Source organism: Lactuca serriola, chromosome 5 (genome assembly GCF_051521515.1).
Source record: "Lactuca serriola cultivar US96UC23 chromosome 5, Lser_US96UC23_V15, whole genome shotgun sequence".
Classification (NCBI taxonomy): Eukaryota; Viridiplantae; Streptophyta; class Magnoliopsida; order Asterales; family Asteraceae; genus Lactuca; species Lactuca serriola.
In genome coordinates, this window is record NC_136412.1 from 95,569,747 (window position 1) to 95,589,399 (window position 19,653).

General features: G+C 38.2%; 1 protein-coding gene across 5 annotated transcripts; it reads right to left on the bottom strand.

Annotated features, from left to right (window-relative positions):
* Window positions 1-13,294: 13,294 nt before the first annotated feature.
* On the bottom strand, window positions 13,295-17,490 carry LOC145052811 (actin-7-like). 5 transcript variants are annotated; one of them, XM_079000709.1, is made up of 6 exons: window positions 17,411-17,490; window positions 17,160-17,273; window positions 16,808-16,877; window positions 15,944-16,334; window positions 14,428-15,041; window positions 13,295-13,610 (listed from the first exon to the last, which is right to left on the bottom strand). In XM_079000709.1, the coding sequence occupies exons 3-6, from the start codon at window positions 16,865-16,867 to the stop codon at window positions 13,545-13,547; spliced, it is 1,131 nt and encodes a 376-aa protein (XP_078856835.1). In that variant the 5' UTR covers window positions 16,868-16,877; window positions 17,160-17,273; window positions 17,411-17,490; the 3' UTR covers window positions 13,295-13,544. The 5 variants fall into 5 exon arrangements, with proteins under 5 accessions (XP_078856835.1, XP_078856833.1, XP_078856834.1 ...); XM_079000707.1 differs by lacking the exon at window positions 17,160-17,273 and having other exon boundaries at window positions 17,411-17,474; XM_079000708.1 differs by lacking the exon at window positions 17,411-17,490 and having other exon boundaries at window positions 17,160-17,394.
* Window positions 17,491-19,653: the final 2,163 nt, after the last annotated feature.

The window sequence follows — 19,653 nt, forward strand, 5'->3', positions numbered from 1 at the left end:
CAGGTGGTGATGTGGCCTGTAACAAATCAGGTCAAACAAATTCCTGTGATTCAAAGTTACCCGGATGGATCCTTAAGCTCTATGCTCTATTGGGTATTTGATGAAACCACAACATCTGCTGTCATCAAACTAAAGGAGGGATGCATTCGTTTGTATGATAGAAGGGATTTGTTCCAGTTTAGAAAATGGGATATTCATCATTTGAGCCATTTTCAGATCAGAGTTGCTGAGGAGATATTTGAGTCAGCCACGAAAGAATACACCCCTATGGTTGCTGAGATTATAAACAAGCGAATGTGGAATGGATCGATGGGGAAAGAAGATATGATGACTATGGATAAAGATTAACTTCAAGCTAGCACCAAAACAAGGGGGAGATTGAAGGCTCTGATTAATGTTTTGGTCTAGGCTTTCACTGTAATAGGGTCTTTTGTTTAAATATGCATTTTTGGTAGTTTAGCTATGAGTTTACGTCCAACTAAGAGTTTACGGCCGTAAGCTTGTTTAAGGCCGTAAACCCAAGGCCGACCCAGGTCCGTTAAATAGAGGTGTGCTAGGTCGTTTGATGGTTGTTGATGCCTCAGAGTTTTGGCTGCTATTCCACAAGTTGTACCAGACGTTTTTGCTAATAGAAGCGTGTGCAAGCTTGTTTAGATTCTTGATTCTACTCTATTCTTTATTATTATCGATTGTGTTTATTATTTGATTACTGCTAAGATCCGTTTCAGTACCTTACAATCGCCTCAAGGATACCTCTCGTAATCTCAGACGCGATGAACTCGCGTAACCCATCGTCAACCTGCTCGAATCCCACGCCCGAGCCCGATCCTGATCCTGACCCAGATCATGAGCCTGCTGCTCCATGTCGTGTGACCACCATACTAAAAATGAACACATAAATGTCAGGATCAAAACATTCCCCGAGAGGTCTCACACATTACCCAAGATTTCTAGTTCTATCTTGGCCCTCCTTGACTCGAGTACGGATCCTCTGCTTTCAGCCGTACGGGCCCATACTACCTTCCACATCTATCCGTACTTTCATCAAGGATTGCGTCGACTTCACCAAGTCCCTTAACCAATATCCATTTCCAACTATTCTCATCCTAGGCTTTCCTAGGGCACTCTCCGACCTACCCTCCGCCATCAGCTGCACCAGGAGTCCTAGCATGTAGCTCATACAACAGGCATATAAGGCATCCTTCCTAGATCCTCAATCCTAATCTAGCATGAAGTTCTCGAAAACATATACCAGGCATAAAAGTCATCTTCCTAGATCCTTAGCCCTAATCTAGCATGCAGTTCTCAGGGTCATATATCATATAACATAACATAACAAGTATGGGTATCTTGGGGAAAACTTACTTGAGCTCGGCCGGTCGCATGCATCACACACCTTGTTCTTTCTTAAAACTTTTTAACTTAGCTTTTAGAAAACCATTTTCTTTGTAAAAAAATCCTTTTAATCCCTCGGTTTGAGTCCAAACATCCCCGAGGGTGTGTCTGAATCCCTCAAACCAGGGCTATGATACCAACTTGTAACATCCCAAAATTCAAGGCCAAAACAAATTTCGTTTTTAAATAGATTATAACATAAAAACCATCGATATAAAAACGATCATAATGATATCCCATCTCACAATCAATATGTCAATAATCCAAAACATGTCACCATAACAACCATTTTGTCTAACAGTAAAATAATTCAGAGTAGACTCCCAGGAAACTCCATGCGGAAAACATGTGTGTGTGTGATGCGCTGCTACACCGCCGGATCCTTCCCCTTAGACAAAGAGGTACCTAAAACCAAAATTGAAACTGTAAGCACGAAGCTTAGTGAGTTCCCCCACCATACTCATAGCATATAGTAATTGGTATCTTTCAACCGGTAACCGGGAGCTACCCTCCCCTTCGGTATCTTTCAAACGGTGGCCAGAAACTATCATCCCATTCGGTATCTTTCAACCGGTAACCGGGAGCTACTCTCCCCTTTGGTATCCTTCAACTGGTATCCGAGAACTAACCTCCCCTTCGGTATCTTTCAACCGGTAACTGGGGACTATTTCACCCCTACTCCTATCACATATTACATGTCATACCATATTGGTTTCATGATAACATACATAGGCATACTGAGTCACATAACGACATAGCATAAGCATACAACTATACATGCGTGGGTTTGTCTACCCCTTCGGTATCTTTCAACCGGTAACCGTCTTCGGTATCTTTCAACCGGTAACCAGGGGCTAGCGCGCCCTACTACTACTAACACATAATCAACGCATATATAGCAACAGACCATTATCGTAAAGATAAACATCTCACCCATAATCTCCTACTAGTAGGTCGGCATTGGTGTCGTAGACCCACCCCTACAGGAAGGTAACTCACCTCATAAGGCTGACTATTGAAAAGTTGATTGACAGATGTCCGACTGCTGCTCCGGTGATCCTCCGGCTATAATTCCCATAAAACACTTAGTCAGACACTAATAACTGTTCTTAGGGTAAAATGACTATTTTACCCCTGACCAAGTCAAAGTCGAAGTTAAAGTCAACTTCCGGTTGACCTGACTCGCCGAGTTGGGCCTCCAACTCATCGAGTCCCTACCCTTCATCTGTCCTTCTTCATGCTTCTACTCGTCGAGTTTAGCAATGACTCGACGAGTTCTCCTTTTAAAACAACCTCGAATTAAACCTTCATCCGACTCGCTGAGTTGTATGAACAACTCGTCGAGTTCATCATTTTCCTTCAAATAGTCCTGACCTTGACTCACCGAGTTGTATGAACAACTCGTCAAGTTCATCTTCAAAAGTTGGGAGATTGCCTTGGACTCGCCGAGTCTGCTCATGCACTCATCGATTCCTATGAACTCCAGGTCTATGGCTAAGTCCAATGTGTTGGGTCACTCTTCCGGACCCTTCTAAGACCATTATAACACCCACTGGGTTCCTTTGAACCCTAACAGAAAAGGGGAGTCAAGCATCGGACTCGCCGAGTTCCAAGAACAACTCGCCGAGTCAAGGCTGTTTAACTCTCATTTCTCAATTTCTGATGTACAACACTTGTCTAAAAGATAGATCTAGGCTTCTAACATCGATCTAGCATGTAAAGTTTCAAACTTTACGTGCATGCATGGGAGAATAAGCTCAAAAGGCTCTAAAAGAAACTCTTAAAATGCATGGGGCTTTCTAAGGCCCCAAAGTCACCACTTTATGTCTTGTGTGAAGCCTCGATGTTAGCCCTTCCCAAGGGAGTGGAGGACTTTGTGGTTTATTGTAATGCTTCTATATCTGGGTTGGGTGCGGTGTTGATGCATAGGAGGCACGTGATAGCATATGCATCAAGGCAGTTGAAGCCTCATGAGACGAGGTATCCTACCCATGATTTGGAGCTGGAGGCGGTGGTGTTTGCCCTCAAGATTTGACGCCACTACTTATACGGGGTCCGGTGTACCATATATACGGACCACAAGAGCCTGAAGTACCTAATGGATTAGCCCAACCTGAATATGAGACAACAGATATGGTTGGATGTAGTGAAGGACTACGACTGTGAGATCTTATATCACCCAGGCAAGGCTAATGTGGTATCTGATGCCTTGAGTCGTAGAGTCGAGAGCGCTCTAGTCTTAGAATGACGATGATGACTCCAGTCTTAGATACCATTCGAGAGGCTTAGGTGGAGGTTGTGAGACCGGAGAACCGCAAGAGAAAGCGTGTGATTTGGCAGGTTACCGAGTTTGTGACGGGCAGTCGTGGGCTTATGACTTTCTATGGGCGGATTTGGGTACCCTATACAGGTGGATCTCATCGTGTATTGATGGAGGAGGTGCATAGATAAAGATTCTCGATCCATCCAGGGGACATTAAGATGTATTTGGACCTGAAGAGGGATTATTGGTAGCCCTGTATGAAGAGGGACGTGGCATGGGTAGCTGAGAGGTGCATGACCTGTCGTCGGGTTAAGGTGGAGCACCATCGTCCACAATGTCCGTTACAACCTTTAGAGATTCCCCAGTGGAAGTGGGAACATATTTTCTATGGATTTTATCACCAAGTTACCGAGGACTACACGTGGAGTTGACACGATATGGGCGATTGTGGACTAGGTGACGAAGAGTGCTCACTTCCTCGCTATCAATGAGAGCTCTTCTGTTGAAAAGTTGGTCGAGGTATACGATCGAGAGGTAGTGGCACGACATGGGGTGCCGACTTCGACAGTGTCAGATCAGGATGTGAATTTTACATCCAGGTTCTGGAAAAAGTTTCATGAGGAGTTGGGTACACAGCTGCACTTCAGTACAACTTACCATCCATAGACAGACGGGCAGAGTGAGCAGACGATTCAGACGCTCGAGGACATGTTGCGTGCATGTGTTATGGACTTCGGTGGAAGTTGGGACACTTATTTTCCCTTGGCTGAGTTTTCATACAACAACCACCATTCTAGTATTGTTATGCCTCCCTTTGAGCCACTGTATGTGAGGAGGTGTCAGACTCGCATTGGCTGGGGAGATGTAGGGAAACGAGTGATGGGTGGCACTAAAATAGTGTTAAGGAAGACCAAGCAGATTCAGCAGGTTAGATAGAGGTTACTGACAGCCCAAAGTCGCCAGAAGAGTTACGTAGATCGGCGACGATCCGAGCTAGAGTTCCAGGTTGGAGATTTGGTCCTCCTAAAGGTATCCCCATGGAAAGGGGTGATCCGATTCAGGAAACGAGGCAAGATGGGGCCCTGATACATTGTTCCTTTCAAAGTGATCGTCAGGGTTGGTAGGGTAGCCTACCAGTTAGAGCTACCAGCAGATTTGAGCCAGATTCATAACACCTTCCACATGTCTCAGTTGAGGAAGTGTGTAGCCGATGAGACGGTAGTGGTACCCATAGAGGACATTTAGGTGGATGCGAGCCTGAATTATATTGAGAGGCTGATTGCGATTTTGGATCGGAAAGTGAAGGTTTTAAGAAACAAAGAGGTGCCCTTAGTTCAAGTCCAGTGGCAACATCGGAAGGGATCTGAGTGTACTTGGGAGCCAGAGTCCGAGATGCGCGAGCAGTATCTAGAGTTGTTTCCGGAGCCTGACTTCGAGGGTGAAGTCTGATTCTAGTGGGGGGAGAGTTGTAACATCCCGACTACCAGGTATTTCCTTATTATTTATTGATTTTTATTATTGAGACTTCATGAGTGACTCGATGAGTTGTGAGCCTAACTCGTCGAGTAGAGTCCGATTTGACCACGTGGGTTTAATGATCGACTCGACGAGTCAGAGAGCTGACTCGCTGAGTTGGCACTGTGAGGTGAAACCCTAAATCTCTGGGGTTGGGGCCTATTTAAGAGAACTTATGTCCTCATTTTCGCCTCACCAGCTGCCCAACTCCCCTGTATGAAACCCTAAACGCTTGTAGTGAGCTAAAATAGTTATAGATTTAATTTTTGGAGTGTTCTAGTGCATCTTTTGAGGAGAATAGGAGTTTATCCAGCAAGGAACGAGGAGAAACTATTGGATCTAGTGCTATATCGACCAGAGCTTTTGTGGAAGGTAAAAAGCCTACACCTTTCTCATCTTATTAGTTAGATCTCATGATTATGGAAGTTAGGGCTTTTACCACTTTTTGTTGGGACATTGAGTGCATTTAGTCTATCAGGAGGTCTAGACTTTAGATCTAGACCTTGTGAGGTCCATAGAGTACAAAGGTCCAAACTTTATTCAGTCATATAAGAGTATTTGTTCTTAAACACCCTTGTTAGAGTTGTAATGGCATTTTGGAGCAAAATATGCCATGCATGGACGTAAAGATTGAAGCTTTACATGACTTTCGAGCCTTAGGAGCCTAGATCTAGTGTGGGGAGTAGTAGATCTGCCCTAAAACGTTTGAATGAGAATTCAGACTGAAGGGACTCACCGAGTCAACGAGCTGACTCGATGAGTCGGCTAGGGTTTTCCCCGATGAGTCTGGACAAGGGTGAATCGACGAGTTGATGAGACAACTCAATGAGTTGAGATGGGTTTTCGCGACATTCTGAGGAACACTGGGGACTCGGCGAGTCACGTAAGTGCACTCGGCGAGCTAGGTCAACATGGGCAGTTGACTTGAGTGTTGACTTCTGTTGACTTTAGGGTTTGGTCAAGACAGTGTCTATGGGTGCCATGGAGGGGTAAAATGGTATTTTAACCATCTTAAGAGTTAGAAAGAGTTTAGCGTGAGTTATATGTCATTGTGATCATTATGAGTTAATTAGAGATGTTTATTGCATGTAGGCAGAGATTAGGCTGTTTGAGGGGTATCCAGTTTTCTTTACTTACTTACAATGTAAGTCTTCTCACTATACTTACCATGAGTGGTATCTATTTGTGACCGGAGGGTCTTATGTGCTTACTTGAGTTATGTGATATTATGCATTTTGTCTGTGTGATATATATGTTATATTATGTGTTTACGGAGATAGGACCGGAGGGTCCAAACCGAGTTGTGGGACCGGAGGGTTTCCACTGAGACAGGACCGGAGGGTCCATCCCGAGCTATGAGACCAGAGGATCCTCACTAAGACACAAGACCGAAGGGTCCACACCGAGACGCATGAGACCGGAGGGTCCATGTTGACTTATAGCCATGAGAGGCTTATTATTTGTGTATGTAGTATTTTGGGGAACTCACTAAGCTTCGTGCTTACCGTGCTGTGTAATATGTGTTTTAGGTACTTCTTAGGACCGCGGGAAGGTGATGACGTGATTGTACACACTTGTTTGAGATTATGTTGAGGATTCTGGGATTTGACTTTTGTTGTGGATTTATGTTGACATTGAGACACTTACGGTTTTTATAAAATATAATTTATGAGTTTTATGTGTTTAAAAAATGAAAATTTTGGTTTGAAAATTTGCATCGTTACATTCCTTCACACTACTGACATTGGTTGTTTTTTCATAAGATGTCATTGTTGTGTGATTCTTGATTTACCAATCATGATTTGTGCATTTTTGAGTACTCTCAAAGCTACTCATAGTGGGAAATTATGTATGGTAATTTCGAGAAATGGATGTGGAAGGGTCGATTCCTATTACATAGCACTAAACTGGAGGTGGGGGAGGGTACTTTTCTGATTCTTTATAGATGAGAGTCAAGGCCTTTGGAAGTATGCAGAAAGGGTTGAAGGGTAAATAGTCTTGCAAGGTTGTGGATCTGGTTTGAGACATGAGTAATTGTAGCAGACATATTAATCATAGTTTCTAGATGATTTACCAAGGAGTCCAACGGATACATTTCCTGCTTCATAACATTTTTTGAGATGACTTGCATATCTATTTTTTCTTTTTGGTTCATCTTCATTATACTTTATATTGAATGCCTCATTAAAGGAATATATTTCATCACAAACATCATACCAACAATGAACTCTTTGTTTTACCAAAGTACAAGAATTTGTCGGTTCGATCATATAAGCACTCGGAAATACATTTCTATTTTAGGATGATTCTTGAGATGAAGTTGTTACTTAAACCTGTCCATTTTGATGATGGAAGAAATCTAGGGTTGTGGTGCTTTGTACCGGAGCTTGATGTATTTGTTCATAGTTTGTGATCCATTTATCTGGAAGAAGCTTGACTAGTTCTTCCCGAGAGAGTTTCCTAGGAACATAAGTGCATGTCGGAGTAACAATTAAATCAACATCAAGGAATAAAGCATCGCCAGAGTTTGCTTGACTAGAACTCCAGATAGTAGTAGCCACCTCAGTGGCAATCATCTCTCGTATCTGATCATCAGTCAGTCCTGGCCTATCCTGGACACCCACTCTAGATCCAGAACCAGATCCTGATCACCATACTAAAAATGAACCAAAATATATATTAGAAATGCCACAATTCATACCATCACAACCACCACAGATAGACTAAACCCTCATGGTTTGTGACTTCCTTGTTTTGCATACGGGTCCTATACTTTCAGTAGTACGGGCCCATACTACCTTCCACACCTACCTGTATTTGTCTCAATGGATAATCACAAACTACCCAAAAACAAACCCACAACTTGGATACACATACATCCAATACTCACTCTCTCGAGAGTGGCTAAACACTCCTTATCAAGCCGGTTGCTCACATACTTACTCATGAAACTTCCACCAACCCTGTAGCCACTTATGCATGCTAATTATACATAGCATTGGATCCCATTGACAGTTGAATACTTGATTCTACCCTAATCCCACAACCAAACAAGCAATAGGAAAATTAGGCTAAACCAAACCTTTTCATGTTAAAGAATCTTAGTGATGTACAACTATGATGCACACACTAAAAAACTACAGTAATGGTGTCAATTTTATCTAACATATTTAAAGTCCTCCTAGTCTATCAAGCATCATACATCAGGCAATTCTAACATGAAATTCCTGAAGATACCTACCTTATCACTAGCATATAGTTCTATCATCATAAGATATAATAGTGTGGGTCTTAGGGTATACTTTCTTGCTCCGACTAATCATACACATCTCATCCTTCTTATCATCCTTGAAACCATTTTGAAAACTAAAATCAAATTTGTAAACAATTTTTGAAATTTTTTACAGATCCATAGTTTGAGTCTGGATTCACACAAATTCTCATCCAATTCTCTCAAACCAGGACTCTGATATCAACTTGTAACATCCCAAAATCACGATACAATTTTCATTTTTAATTAAGTAAAATCATTGTTTTCAAACAACACCCAAGTCAAAAACCATTTATCAAATACAAATATCCCAGAATCATAGTGTAACAAAATCTCCCAAACATGTTACCGAAGGATGTGTACGGTCATGCCTTTACTTTCCGCCGATAATCTGAAGTACCTGAACCATGAAACTTATGATGGGTTTTAGCCATAAGAACTTTCCTATGTGCGCATGCAAAACCCTAATGCTTGGATCTAGGCTTTCTAATTAAACATGCTTTGAATCCAAGACTTCTAATAGCTAATTAGGTTAAATAACAACATTGAAACAGATCTAGAACCATACCTTTGAATTCCTTGTTGATCTTGTAGTCTTGGAGCTTCTAGAGTCACAAATGTCACTCCTCTAATGGCTTACAAACACCAATAGCAAGGAAGATGATTTAGGAGAGGGGAGAGGGGAGGAAATCGGCCAGAGTCTTCTTGCTTTAGGTGAGATGCCGATTTCCCTTACCCATGGGGTCTATTTATACTTGTAGACTCCTTAAGGGTTACAACCTAAACCCTATTGGATAATCTTCTCTTAAGGCTATCCAAATCCATTCCTTAGATAACTCCTTGGACGATTTTAGCTATCCTTTAGCTTCTAGAATTCGTCCAATATATATCTATATGGATTTACAGTCTAAAGTTTAACTATCAAACAATTGACAGTTTATACCCTCTTATTTAATTAATCTCTTTAAGTCATCAAATTAATTCCAATTAATTCTATGACTTATATTAATCAAATAACTATATATTACTCTTTATAATATTTACTCTCTCTTAATAAATCATCCTATCAAGTTGCTATGGTGAAGGCAACCCAAAAGGACCATGCACAACCGGGTCAAATACTTGCCTAATATAGTTGCAGCCTTAGACACTATTCCAACAACTTAAACTATAAGTCAAAACGTAGTGAGTTCCCCCAATGTACCACACACAAACCATACATATAACAACATGCATATATGATCCTTCAGCATAACTGAATTGCCGCACAGGGCCTACAAACTATCTGGACCGCTCTCTGGGCCTTCGGCCTAACTGGACTGCCTCGTTGGCCTTCAGTCTATTTGAACCGTGCTAGGTATCTTGGCCTTCAACATAAAGCAGGACCGCCTCAACCCAACAAACCATAACATGTTGAAATATAAAATAACAATCAATAACCAACAACACAAGTAATCATACAGATCTACCAATGTAACACATACTCAGTGAACACTGGTAATCATACAGATCTACCAATCTAGCACATATTTAGCATAACAACAATCCAATATAGTAGGATGCAAAATCCGGTGGGCCGGCCTTAGTGCCTTCGACCCACAAGTATAGTGAAGAAGACTCACCTCACGGTCTGAAAAGATAGTTGAACATATCACAGCTCTAACTACTAACCCTACTGATCACCTATACGACAAACAATTACCTAGTCTCAAATTACCACTCAAAATACCCAAAATACCTTTATGTCAAACTTGGTCAAAGTCAATGGTCAAAAGTCAAAATCAACTATAGCACGTCGCAAAGTCGCGACCATCATTGGCCACATCGTGGCTATTAAACGACAAAACAGACGGGCCTCGATCCAATTGCCACACCCTGGTAACCTGAGACACGTCGTCGGGACTGAACTGGGCAGCTTAAACCATTAAGTCACGTTTCTTTCCAATTTCTAGGGCTCCAAAACTCAAATTTGGTCCTTTCTAAGGTCCAAGTGGATAAAGTTTCCAACTTTATCCCTTAAGACCCTCTAAGAGATAGAGATATCACTTCTAGGTCTATATAGGGCAAAAACATGACTTGACTCAACCCATTAAGCACTTTTCCTTGAATGCTTACTAGATCCCTATTTTTATAATGTTTTTAGCACCTTATAACCACATAAAAATTCGTACTTTCAAGACATGCATGTCCAATGCATGTCTTAGACTCTTATTAGGTCAAAATAAAGTAAAAGGGGCCAAGATCTCATGCAAGAGTTCAAAACTCTATAAAACTCCAGATCCAACAAACCTAACCACAAAGGGACTCTGGGGATTCATAAAGTTGGCAACTTTATGAAATCCCAACACTCCAATTGTCCCAACATGAAGAATAAGGCATTGAAACCTAAATCTATGCACAATAAACCAAAAAGCTTGTAACTTGGGGACTTACAAGAGCCCACAAGATGCATAATAAGATGATGATAAGAGTTGTTTGCTGAATCTAAGTATAGAATTCACCTCCTTCTTCTTCTAATCCCCAAAAATCAACACAAAAAGCTTAGAGAACAAAAATGGAGGCTAGGATTTGCTTGGAGACTGAGAGAGTGTAATTGAGGCTAAGGATGAACAACCCTAGCCATCACATTCCCTTAAATAGGATGCAAAACCCTGGATATTAGGGTTTCTCAATTAACCGTTGTCACATTGCGGCGGCCTTAAATGAGATCGTGATATTTCTTGAAATGCTACGTCTTGGTACTTTCCCCACGCATTGGCAACCCTAAATACTTAGAATTTTGAAATTTGAATTACCTCGGGATCCGGATGTTACAAGAGGATTGTCTAAAACTAGAGGATGATGGGTTACAAGAAAAAGGATCCATTTGAAAACAATTTTGTAAATTTCTATCACTTTTTCAGATGACCAAGATGCAAACTATCATTTGCCGACTTACAAAATCTTCAACAAAATCGATAGAAATTTAGAAATAATTTCTCCATGAAACTTCAAAATCGAAAATATATGATTGGTTTTCTGATGTGAGAGATCCGTAATACTAATCCAATCCCATATAAAGGTCTGATACCATAAGTTTGGGGGGTGGGGGGGAGTATGACAGATCTATATAAGACCTATAAGAAGGGAAACAGGGATGTTCATATAGGAATTAGAAGAAGGGAGGGAATATAAAATAACTTACCCTTTTACTACATTAATAAATTGTGTAAAAGCGTGTTGATCACCAATATATACCGTCCCAATTTATGGATATTTAAAATGACGAAATATTATTGACCTTTTACATAAAATTTATTATATGCTGTCAATAGTCAGCGAAAAACATGAGACAACAGTAAAAAGTCATCTAAAATGTAGTTTTAATGCATAAATCCTCATTTATTGTTTTATTTAACAATTTGATATAATTGCTATAATATATATATATATATATATATATATATATATATATATATATATATATATATATATATATATATATATATAGAGAGAGAGAGAGAGAGAGAGAGAAAGTGAGAGAGAAAAAGATGTTTCATTGAGATTAAAAATAAAATAGAGATCTTGAGATTCTACCACAGCCATATATTTCACATCTGCCGCTCTAACCCTTCGGCGTACTGGCACGACATGTCTGTTATAATTATAAATGGTTATATAGCGTCGTCCGCTCCTTTCTCCTCCGCCACCATCCCTACCACCACAACCTTCGCCATCACCACCACTACCACCACATCTAGGGGTGTCAAAAAACCCGAACCCGATTAACCCGACCCGACCCTAACCCGAATAAAACATTTCGGGTCGGGTTTAATAGGGTCAAAATTCTTAATTGGACTATTCAAGTTAACCCGACAAACCCGAACTATAGTTAGGGTCGGGTTTAGGGTTGATTTTTTTATGAAAGTCAGGTTTCGGGTTAACCCGATTAACCCGAATTAATGTATACTACAATATTTATGTATTTCATTCCACCTCACGTCTTTTATTTTTATATATTATGTGGCCTAAACAAGAGGAAAATAAGATGTAATAAAATTGTAGAACTAAATACTCCTTTGCACAATTGGAAATTAATATGTAGCATAGTAAAATAAGATGCAATAGTAGTTTATGTTACCTAAAATAAAAAATACATAGCCTCAAATCAAATGCATAATGCTTTTTACTTGTATGGTACAAAAAAAAACCATATGCATTCAAAGTCATTTGGATTTAACACTTCCTAATTTAAGCTTCTGAAAATAAACCTTATCATAAATATGGCACAATATTTCTATCTTACATTGTAACTCGATTAACCCAACCCTATAAACCCGAAACCCGAATAACCCGTACCTTAATAGGGTCGGATTCCGGGTGATTATTTTTATAAAAAACCCGACTAACCCGACCCGTTTAACCCAAAACCCGATCGGGTTGACCCGATTAACAGCCCTAACCACATCTGACACCAGCCGACCCCACCACTCTCACCTCCGTCATTTATACTACCGCCACCTCTATCACCACCACCTCTTTTATCACAAACTGTCATAATCATATATAATTACTCAATCTGTGAACATACATATATGTATAATCATTTATAATTAGGCATATACATATAAACATGTATAATCATATACGATTATACCTCTCTGCCATATAATTATTTATGATTATGCATACCCTTGCTGCCGGTACGCTGGAATCTCAAGATCTCTATTTTTTTAGTCTCAAGAGAATTGTCCCATATATATATATATATATATATATATATATATATATATATATATATATATATATATATATATATATATATATATATATATAGTTTAAACTTGACATTTATAGATTCTCAGCTCCCATGTAGAAACTTTTGCCTGATGAATATGTTATGTTGAAGTAAAGAATCTCAAGAATACAACTTTGATCTGTACATCTAAATGTCGAGATTTCTATCTGTTTCACCCAAATTCTAAACAAATTAATGGATTACATCATACAACACAAAAGCATTTCTGCTTTTCTTGCTTCTCATGAAACATAACAGCAAAAATAAATGGATAGAAATTATAAAAACAAAAACAAACTCGACCATAGTAACATAATACATACTTAGAAGCATTTTCTGTGGACAATAGAGGAACCAGACTCTTCATACTCGGCCTTCGAGATCCACATCTGATTCATGCAAAAGAAAAGTAGAAGTTAGTCAAATATTTGTTAGGGAAATTAAAGAAAATAGCAGCATACTTTACTCGTTTTTACCAATATAGACAATTTCCTTTATTTATATGCCCATAATTGCAATTTACTTACATGTCAATACCCATAATATCGTTTTAGATACACGTATTTATCAATGGTAGCAATATGTAATAGGTAGAGTATATTACTGATATTGGAAATAAAATGTAAGTACGTTGCTATTATCTTAATCTGTAGAAGAAATTAAGTGCATTGTTCTAATGATATTGGAAATCAAATGTAAGTACATTGTCGTTATTGGCAAAAGAATACAAGTAGTCTGCTACAGTGGCTAATGACAACGTATGTTGCCCATATGGGTAATAGAAGTAATGTGTGTTGATATTTCCTCCCATAGTAGCAACATACTTGCAGTTTTTCATGAAATAGCAGCATATTTACAATGACGCACCCATAATAGCAGCAAAGTTACATTTTAATACCAATACCAACAATACATAACAAGAATGTATTATTGGTGAAAGTACATGCATATGTTGTTATTATGAGTACAAAATACATACCAATAATGAAAGTAAAGTAGATAGCTATTCCCTACAATTTTCCCTATACTTTTAAACATTGTTAATCCAGACAACAATGCAAAAAAGAACAACTTAATAGAGATTGTCTGGAAAAGAGACTTTCACCATGAAGTCTAACTTTTCACAAATTTAATTTCATTAGTTAGTTTTAGAAACATCATTTATCTCCAGACATCATTTTAGCATGGTTTTAAATTTTAATTTACCTGTTGGAAGGTGCTGAGGGAAGCAAGAATTGATCCTCCGATCCAAACACTGTGTTTCCTCTCAGGTGGTTGTACCACCTTAACCTTCATGCTACTAGGGACAAGAGCAGTAATTTCTCTGATCATTCGGTCAGCAAAGTCCGGGAACATGGTTGACCCACCACTAAGCACAATATTTCCATAAAGATCCTTCCTAGTACCAAGATCACACTTCATGATCGAGTTGTAGGTCATCTCATGAATACCAGCAGCTTCCATTCCAATGAGAGATGGCTGGAAGAGAACCTCCGGGCAGCGGAATCTCTCTGCCACAATTGTGATAACCTGCCCGTCGGGCAGCTCATAGTTTTTTTCAACAGAGGAGCTAGTTTTTGCAGTTTCGAGTTCTTGCTCATAGTCAAGAGCCACGTATGCGAGCTTTTCTTTCATATCACGGATAATTTCTCGTTCAGCTGTTGTGGTGAACAAGTGGCCTCTTTCGGACAGGATTTTCATTAGGGAATCTGTGATGTCAACTCCAGCAAGATCAAGGCGGAGGATGGCATGAGGAAGTGCGTACCCTTCGTAAATTGGGATTGTGTGGGACACACCCTCTCCGGAATCCAATACGATTCCTGTAAAATAATTAATTACTACTTTTGAGGTTTGTTGGCCTAAGTAAAAAATAAGTTTAATATACACTGATTGAAAAGGAACAGGTTGAGAGGGGCTTTATGCGTGTAAAAGGAGTTCAAGGCTTTAGTTTCAAAGTGCCTCAATCAAACACAATTTAGGAGTGAGTTTGTTTTGGTTGGATGGAACAAAATGAATGTATATGGGATAAGTGGATAACTGCATAAGCAAGGTAACGGAATGAGTCGTTACATTTTCATGACATATTTGATTGGTTCCTAGGATGGAATAAATTTTCAGATGAAAATTTTACACTATATGTAAATACAATATAAAATTTTAACCTAACTCTATACATTATTTCAATTATATATAACTGTCACTTTTATTTACAAAAATAAAAAGAATAAACATAATAAAAGTCAGGATACCACTTTTTGAAAAGTGACAGTTATAATTGAAAGTCTTTGTGGCTCCAGATTCCTAAACTTACTTAAATGAATTGTGAAACTGAAGTTAAAATGGGTTATATTGCAAATTTTCATTCTATTCCATGATGGAATGAAAAAAACACACCTTAGCAAAGAAGAAACAAAAAAAAAAAATGAAAATAATCAACATTACTTTATTAATGGTACATAAGTATCTTGTTTTTGTTTGAGTGTAAAAAATGGTGCGACTTAAATTTTTGGGAATTGTGATTTTGCTTGAGAGATTAGTGTGTGATTGTAACTTGTTCTCATACCATCAAATGTCTTTGGTTTTCAAATCCTCCATGTATAATTTTGTGTTTTTATTTTTCTAGTTACTGGTTATTGCATTTTAAAACTATATATTCCCTGATACCAAAACACAAACAATCTAAATTATTCTAGAAAACCAAAAAGAGGAATACAAAACCAACCAGTTGTACGACCACTCGCATACAAAGCAAGCACACCCCCAATTGCAATGTACATGGAGGGAACATTGAAGGTCTCAAACATGACTTGAGTCATCTTCTCTCTGTTTGCATTGGGATTTAATGGTGCCTCGGTAATAAGCACAGGATACTTTTTTGGAGCACATTGAAGCTCATTATATGTATGATGGAAAATCTTTTCCATATCTCCCCAGTCGCAGACAATACCATGGTCAATAGGATATTTCAAAGTCAGGATACCACTTTTTGACAGGGCTTCATCTCCTACATAAGCATCTTTCCCATCCGTGTCCACTGTAACACCATTGTCTCTCATCCTACCAACAATACTCGGGAACTTTATCTTAGGAGCATCATCACCAGCAAACCCTGCCTGTAATTTATTCCAAAAAAAAAAAAATGAAAATCTCCGATTGGAGTAGTCTTTCCCCAACATATCCAACAAAATGGTTTTTTAGACGAAATATGCAAACCATGTTTGGAGCAAAACATGCAACATGAGAACCAGATACCTTATGACTTGGCATTCGGTTAAATGTTTATTTATTTAAATATGTTTCGGTTTTTACTAATTAACTCAATAATTATTGACCTTTTTTTATATCAATTTATGCAAATGGCACGGCTTATGCAAGTTATACATGTTACAGGTAAATTATTGCATTTTTTTGGTGATAAATAGAAATACGATTGCATATTTCGTTTTAAAAAACTAAATTGACGACTCATTCCATAAACAATCATTTACCCCTTATTTAAATTCAAAAGTACAAGAATACTTTTACAACTAAATCAAGAAAGTGTTATATAATTATGAAATAGTAACAGAAGAATTATCATGCTAACCTTCATCATTCCAGTTCCATTGTCGAATACAAGGGGCTGAATATCCTCATCGTCGGCCATTTCTAAAAACCTGCAGCACAAACATTAAAAAAAAAAAAAGGGTTTCACAAAAGTCAATACGTATCTTACACCATCCAGAATCAAATTAGGGTCGATCATGACAACTAACTGATCAGATCATCGCAATGAAAAAACACAGATCATACAGTATACTGCGAGAAATTAAAATACTAACGATTTCAATTGCACCTAAGAGGAGATACGATACGGATTCTTGATGAATGTGGAGAGACTTGGATCAAGAAAATCACAACCGTAGCACCATGATAATTATAAAATAATCGAGGCAAACCTTTAGTTTTTCAGATCGATGCAGAAGCAGCCTCCTTGCCAGCAAGTCAAATCCTATGCTCCTGTGTGATTTGGTCCGTTCGATGGGGAAGTTCATCGTAGGACGAAAGGTTGACTTACAGGAATTGATTAGGGAGTTAGGTAGAAGAACAATTAACAATTCAATCATGTAGTTTTAATTAAAAAAACGATCATGTAATATTAAACTGAGCAGTTTACAATTCCATATTTAACATATTCTTGAATTCTTACATTCAAAGAAATTGAAATTGATTTGGATTGGATTGGTGTCGGTCCTTTTCTGGAGGTGTCGGCCGGCAATAATGTATTGAAAAACAGTAGAAAGTAAGTTCCTACGTATGGAACATGACTTTATAAAGACTTAATCCCACAAACCGTCTGAGGTCAATGCCAAACAAAAATAATAAAAGTGAGACATAAGTAACTAATATTTTTTTAAGTTAACGAATGGAAGTTCAAATAATTAAAAACGTATCATATTCGATCCGGTTTACACGTATAAAAATAAGCACGGAAATAAAAAAACTCGAATTTATATCCCGACAGATACATTAATTTTTTTTTTTTAAAATAAACGAACTAAGGTTCTAATTTACGCTGAAACATTGACCACCCCTAATTTATACCAACATATATGAAAGATGAGAAAAATCATAGGGGTGATTACTGTAGGAAAATCAGATTATACATATTATGGGAGATAAAACATAAGTTTAGAAAATAAAAGGGGTGAAATTGACATTTTCTAAAGTTCAAATACATGGGTGAATATGATATTTTAAAAGGTGAAGGATTGAAAATGTTATTTACTAAAGTATGAGGATAATAGCAATAGAAACTTAGTAGGAGGACTTAAATTGCCAAAATCTAAAAATGATCAAAGAGTGAAAATGAAAAACAAAAAAAGTTGAAAGGAGTAAAAATAAAAGAAACTTAGTAGAGGGACCTAAATTGCCAAAAATTAAAAGTGATTGAAGAGTTAAAATGAAAAATAGGCAAAAATAGAAGGGAGAAAAGAAGAGAAAGGAAAGGAAAACAAAATTTTCTTTTGTGTTCCCGAGTTGGAGAGAAGTGGAAGGAAAATGAATCATTTTGTTCTTTCTTTCCAAATCCTCCCAAATCGGAAGGAAAGTTAGGAGGGAAAGTAATCCTCCCATTTCCATCCACTTCCTTCCAATTCTCTCCTTTAGTGAAACTCGGGAACACCAATTTCTTCTATTTTCTTCTCATTTCCATCCATTTCCTTTCCTTTCTCTCGTTAAGTTGAACTCGGGAACGGGGTGTTTGGTATTTAAAATAAATATAATTACACGAATGGTCCATATGGTTTGGGGTAATCTGTACGTTTGGTCCCTAAGTCTTTATTTTAACTCAGATGGTCCCTATTACATGTTTTTCTTACACGTGTAAAAAGACTACTTTGCTCTTATACTTTATTTTTTATTTTTCTGTTATCTATTAATCATGTTTTAAATCTAAAAAAAAAAGAGAAAAAGAAATACCCCCCCCCCCCCCATTACTCTCGTTTTCATCTACAATGGTTTAGGGCTCCACCAGAAACCAAAGTTTGGGATCCCAAGCACCATCAGACACTTAGATCTGTCGACGACAACATTCATCTATTTTGCTAGTTTGTTGTCACCAAAGCAAACAATCACTCCACCACCAACGCCACCATGAGCCTTCTTCTCTCTTGCTCATCTATGATGCCATCTGCAAGACCTAACACAACCTTCATTAGTACTCCTACCCACAGATTTACACTGCAAAGCTATCAACAACACTCTAAAAATAATAATGTTGCCCATCCAACCACCATCGACTCTAGTTTCTCAATTTTATGGTGGTTGGAGTTTTGATTTTGGCATGAAATCAATGGAGCATGTTGACAAAGGTTTTGGTTATGTGCTTCTAGGTTCTTCTTTCTCTCTTTCTCATTCTCATTTCCCTTTGTTGTTTGTGTTTGATTTTTTAGTTTTGATTGTTGGTTTAATTGGACTACATGTCTGGTTTTACAGGATTGATTTAGGTTTTAATTTCATATTTGAATTTTGGTTTGGATTTCTGGTTAGGTTTATTGGATTTGATTTTAGATTCGATTTCTGGTTTGATTGGGTTCAATGTGTTTTTTTTCTAGTATCAAAGGCGGTGGTGATTTGCTCCGGTGTCATAGATGATGGTAGTTTTCACAGTCAAGAAAGTAACCTGGTGGAAGGCCAAAAGGAATAAAAGGTGGTGTGTAACTAACTAGATTAATCCTAATTATATAAGAATAAATTAAAAGAAACATATACATATATATAAATTATTAAAAGTGAAATCAATAAGGGTAAAATAGTCTTTTTATGTCAAGCAGGGACCTTGTGCGTAACAAAAGTACGTAATAGGGCCCGTCCAAGTTAAAGAAAAACATTTAGGGACCAAGCATGTAGATTACCCCAAACCATAGGGACCATTCTATAATTTACTATTTT

Bases quoted from the DNA above. Each gene is read 5' to 3' on its own strand.
- LOC145052811 (XM_079000707.1), bottom strand. The intron at 16,335-16,807 runs GTTAGCATGATA...AATAAATTACAG, and splicing joins ATGGAACTGGAATGATGAAG to GCAGGGTTTGCTGGTGATGA. The intron at 13,611-14,427 runs GTAAATTAAAAT...TGCATGAATCAG, and splicing joins CCCTCAGCACCTTCCAACAG to ATGTGGATCTCGAAGGCCGA.